Source organism: Trichechus manatus, unplaced genomic scaffold (assembly GCF_000243295.1).
Source record: "Trichechus manatus latirostris isolate Lorelei unplaced genomic scaffold, TriManLat1.0 scaffold00028, whole genome shotgun sequence".
Lineage (NCBI taxonomy): Eukaryota > Metazoa > Chordata > Mammalia > Sirenia > Trichechidae > Trichechus > Trichechus manatus.
Window position 1 is genome coordinate 679,355 of NW_004443964.1, and position 4,674 is coordinate 684,028.

The 4,674-nt window shown below is 56.5% G+C and overlaps 1 protein-coding gene across 1 annotated transcript in view; it reads right to left on the minus strand.

The window, feature by feature from the left end:
• Window positions 1-35: 35 nt before the first annotated feature.
• Window positions 36-4,674, minus strand: part of NARF (nuclear prelamin A recognition factor) — a 17,447-nt gene continuing 12,808 nt past the window's right edge. The window contains exons 7-10 of the mRNA XM_023729176.1: window positions 4,441-4,504; window positions 1,852-1,989; window positions 1,413-1,570; window positions 36-603 (exon numbers count right to left, since the gene is read on the minus strand). Coding sequence (XP_023584944.1) covers window positions 362-603; window positions 1,413-1,570; window positions 1,852-1,989; window positions 4,441-4,504 — 602 coding nt within the window. The 3' untranslated portion in view covers window positions 36-361. The remainder of the gene's footprint in view (window positions 604-1,412; window positions 1,571-1,851; window positions 1,990-4,440; window positions 4,505-4,674) is intronic.

A 4,674-nucleotide genomic window follows, 5' to 3' on the forward strand; every position in this document is an offset into this window, starting at 1 on the left:
CAGCACCTCCCGGGGCTCGGCTCTCCTCAGGACACTGTTTGGATTGGTTTTCAAACCTAAAAAACACTTGTCTGCCTCCGTTCTTTTCAGTGGGGTTTTACCACGGTCTTCGGGTAAGAGGACGCTTGTGCTGGGGACGCCTTCTCTCACGTTCAACTACTTCGGTGCCATCCATGTTGTGAGGCTAGCACCACAGTAAACCGGGAGAGCCTCAAATAAACAGGGCAGCTGAGTTGAGAGGATTCTGAAAATCCAAGTAACCAGCTGACTTGTTCTCTTTGATGCCATCTCTAGCACTCCCCTCCCAGCATCCCCGCCCGACAAGGGCAGCTGGACGGACGCCGCCCCGACTCCTCCTCCTCTACCACTTGATGTCTAAGCTGCTTGCAGCGAGCCCAGGGCTCGGGAATGAGGTGTGCAGGGCTTCCTGCACCCTGTGGGGGTTGGCCCCGTGCAGCCATTCCCGGTACAGCATCTGCACATGCTCACTGGTCTCAGGGGGCCGCACAGGGATCTCGGCATAGATTCCCTCCATCTGCCGCAGCAGGGCCTTGTCCACACGTCCATCCTCGGCCTGGGCCTGGCCCCTGCCACGGAGGCACCCTAAAACACACACAGGACGAAGGGAGTTTTAGGGAGGCGTCACCCTAAGGCAGGAGCCCTGGTGGCACAGTGGTTAAGAGCTCAGCTGCTAACCAAAAGGTCCGCGATTTGAATCCACTAGCCACTTCTTGGAAATCCCATGGGGCAATGGGTTTGTTTTTTTTTTTTTTTGGTTTACCTTAGGGGAAGGTGCTTCTGGAGAAGTAGGGGAGGGGGCCTGCAGCGAAGGGAGGCCAGCGTGAGGGCCTCGTGACACGTGTCTCACTTCTGAGACTGTCAAACCCTGGTCCCCATGAACTGTGTTTACATAGACCTAACGGAGGTGCCCCTCATAGCACTGGCGGCTCTGTCTGCTGATCTGGGCTTTCCCTCCATCACAGCAGGAGCCCAGCCATCGTCACTGGGCAGTGGCATCTCTCGCTACACAGGTGCTCGGTCCCCCAGCCTCACGGGGAGGCATGGTCTCCTTGCCGGCCACAGTAGCCAGCTCTTTCTGGTGATGAGTGCCAAGCACCGCACTCCTCCAACTCCAGTGACGGCTCTGAGACCACGGGCAGCCCCTGTGGGGCACATGTCCCAGGGCATCTCCCAGGGGATGTGCCACAACCCACTATTCTCACCAGGGCACATGTGAGGGCAAGAGGGCCGGCAGCTCCTTGATGTCACACTCAAGCAGAGGTGAGCACCCATGCCCACAGAGTCGTCCGGGTGAGAACAAGGTGCCTCGTGCCAGCATGGGCCCTGAGCCTCTGCAGGAGCTGCCCGCCTGCCCACGGCCACGGGATAGGCCCGCCCTGCTCCTCGCTCACCTCCAGGACACGCAAGGACCTCCACAAAGTGGTATGGGGATTCGCCCCTCCTCAGCTTCCGGATTGTGTTCTGGATGTTCCAAAAGCCGTACGCCGCAGCAAAGCGCAGCACGACCTCCCCGTCCTTCTCGAGGGTCACCTCCTGGAAGTCTTTGTTTCTACAAAACAAACGAAACGGATTACAAATCTAGCAAGTCCTTTATCGGTGTCTTAAGGAAGGTTTTCTAATCTGTTTGGAATGGGGCCAAAATAAGAAGTCTGCGAATAAACAAAAAGTCTTCTGATTTCCAGTGATGTGCTCCAGGACAGGACACACGCGCACACACGCGCACGCACACGTAGGCAGCTCGCCGCCTGCTTCAGGATACCTGCTCTGAAAGCTGCGTGACTGCAGGCAGCCGGCCACCCCGCCACCCGGGGACACTGCTGCCCCTCGCACCTCAGGGCTCGACAGGTGACATTCTCCACGTCCTCGCCAAACAGCTCCTTAGCCGCGTGCCGGAAGACATGGGCCAGGTACCCGTCTGAGCTGGCTCCGTCGGGGCGCCACACCGCCGCCTCCTTCAAGTCTCCAAACCTCCGGGCAGAGAAAAGACCAGTCCTTAGTGAGACCATCAGCACTGACATCTGTGACCGCTCGTCTAAGAAAACGGCGACGAGAGCTAAACCAGACTCCAAAGAGTACCGTGATCAAGGTGTCTGCTGGCACGCGAACTCCTCTGCAAATATCTACACTTCCAGGAGAAATCGCGTTTTGACTGAGTCCATGTGAAGTTCATGCTGCCACCAAGCCTAAGATTGTATAAGGGGTGACGGTGGTACTCCTGCGTGCAGGCGTTGAGACCCGGCGGCTTCTCCCTGGCCCGTGGTAGGGGTCCCCTCCCTGGTGAGGGCCCCTAAGTATTGGCTATGCTCTAAACTCAAGTCCTGAACACCAGGGACACTGAGGGCCAGGAAGGCCGTGCAGCCCAGTCAATTGTGCCCGTACCTGGACACAGGAAGGGTTGAAGTCCCTAGCCCGGTTCTTAAACAACAGGTGCTCCCATCTGATGAAGGAAGCTGATGGTTTGGGACCAGCTAGTGTGATGAGGGCGGGGAGCCGTGCCAGGCATGTGGAGCTCACGGGGGAAGTGCTGCTGGGGGGGCGGGGGGTAGGCTGCCGAATCCTCAGCAGGCCTGGGCTTGAGGGGACAGCACGCAGCCTGGCTTTCTGCGGAAGGTCCAGGACAGGTGGGAATTTGGGATTTTGCAAAGGCACAAACAGACTGCCCGGCAGTGAGCGTCGGGGAACATGGCCAGGAAGGGTGAAGGCGGCTGGCAAACAGCTCGGCACGGAAGCTGCACTGGGTTTGTTCAGTTCTCTCGTTGCCACACATGCATGTTGGGGGAAATTCTACCCTTGGCAGTGACACGTGTCCCTCAGGACGTCGGGAACCTAAGGGCAACTCGAGAGGGCACCTTCTCTGCTGAGGTGGGAAGAGGGCCTGGCATCTTTTGCACTTTGCAAACCTCAGCTCCTTCTCCCGTGAGAGGGACACACACAGAATTCTTCTCACTCAACTTTGAGGGGGTGAATAAGGCCGGCCCAGTAACATGCTTAGCCCAGCTAGCAGACTCAGCTTCTGCTCTGTGTGTGAGGGGATGGGGAACCAGCTGTGCCCCACGAGGCAGCCACAATGGGTGGTTCAGATGGGGGATACTGGGAACCAACGGGGTTCAGAAAGGTAGCACGTCAGGGTGCAGGTGTGTGTACACCCCTTCCTGGAAGATTCAGGGTCTGGAAGATGCAGCCAGTACACTGTGGAAGCCCATCAAGCCTCCTGCCTTCCCGCAGGCTGGTGAGGGCTCTGCACCCCCGTCCTGCCCGAGTCCTGTCTGACTGTTCAAACAACGTGCCATGGTGGGAGAAATAAGCTGTTTTTACATAGATAAATCAGGATGTGTTATACATACATATGACTGGACAAATGCAGCCCTTTGAGCTATTCAGTCAGCTTGGATTAAGTCACAACTGAGATAGCTGGTTGGGATCTCTCCTCCAAACAGGACTGCTCAACCTGCTGGGGACAGTCCTACTAGTAACCCTCACTAAATGCTGCCTCAGACGATGCACAGATATAACATCCACCAGAGTTATGCACCAAGCCACGGACTTGCAACTCAGTGTCAAAAATGGGTGATGGGCGTACCAGACTTGGTACTGCTTGGCTTCTTTTTCTGGCACCCTGATGGGAGTCAGGGGGTGGACTGTTGGGAAATGGTCTGCCTCTACACCTCCCATCCAGGCTGCCTAAGTAAAGGCCTTGGGCTCGGAGCATTCTCTGATAAGGAAGCTGGGAAATGGGTAACCTCCTCCCTCCCAGTTCCTTGTCCTTATCAGAGAAGCCTACTTTCTGTTCTGGGCACACAGTAACTGTCCCTTACACATGCTTGGGCACCATACAGCACCTGGCCAACCCCACTTTTCTATCTGCTCCCACTTGGGAAGGAACGGGGTCTCTCGCACTATGGCACAAAAGGGGGAGCGTGTGTGATTCTAAGAGCCGTACTGGGGGTGGACTGAAGAGAAAAATAAGCTTTGCGAGGTCGAACATGAGCGCCCTCGTGTGGTCTGCTAGCTCACTACAATTTGCTAAGTCATCCTCATGTAAGTCCCTGGCACGTAGCTCCTATTGTCCACCGCCACTATAAAACCTATGCCCTTCCACTGTGGGGCACTGTAAGTCTCCCTAATAAACTCCTTCGCCACCACACTGGAGTTGCCTGCCTCTTTCTTTGGCCTCTCAGTGCCCTCCGTTTTTGGATGCAAATTTCATGTTACTGGTCCACGCCTGGACACTGACTCACATGCCCGAGAAGACTGTGGGTCCTGGTGGAGCCAGTGATATAAACAAGTGCCCCCCAACCCTCCCTGCCACTGTGTAGGACCACTGGGAGGAACAGGCATGGATGGGAGGCATGGGCATGATGCCTGGCGTGCTCACACAGGAACCCCACCACTGATGACCCTTCCCCAAAAACCACTTACAGAGTGTCAACAGCAGCTTCCTTCACTGAGAGGTCACTCTGCTCCATTATCTGGAGAAGTTCACCTGCAGACAAACAGGAGTCATGAAGCACCACGAGGGGACACCAACAGCCACGTCACGGTGCGTTCCACACGCGGGAACATAGGCAGCCACGTCACAGCTCATTCCACGTGAGAGAACACAGCCGCATCAGAGCGTGTTCCACGCGAGGGGGCACAGACAGCCACGTCACA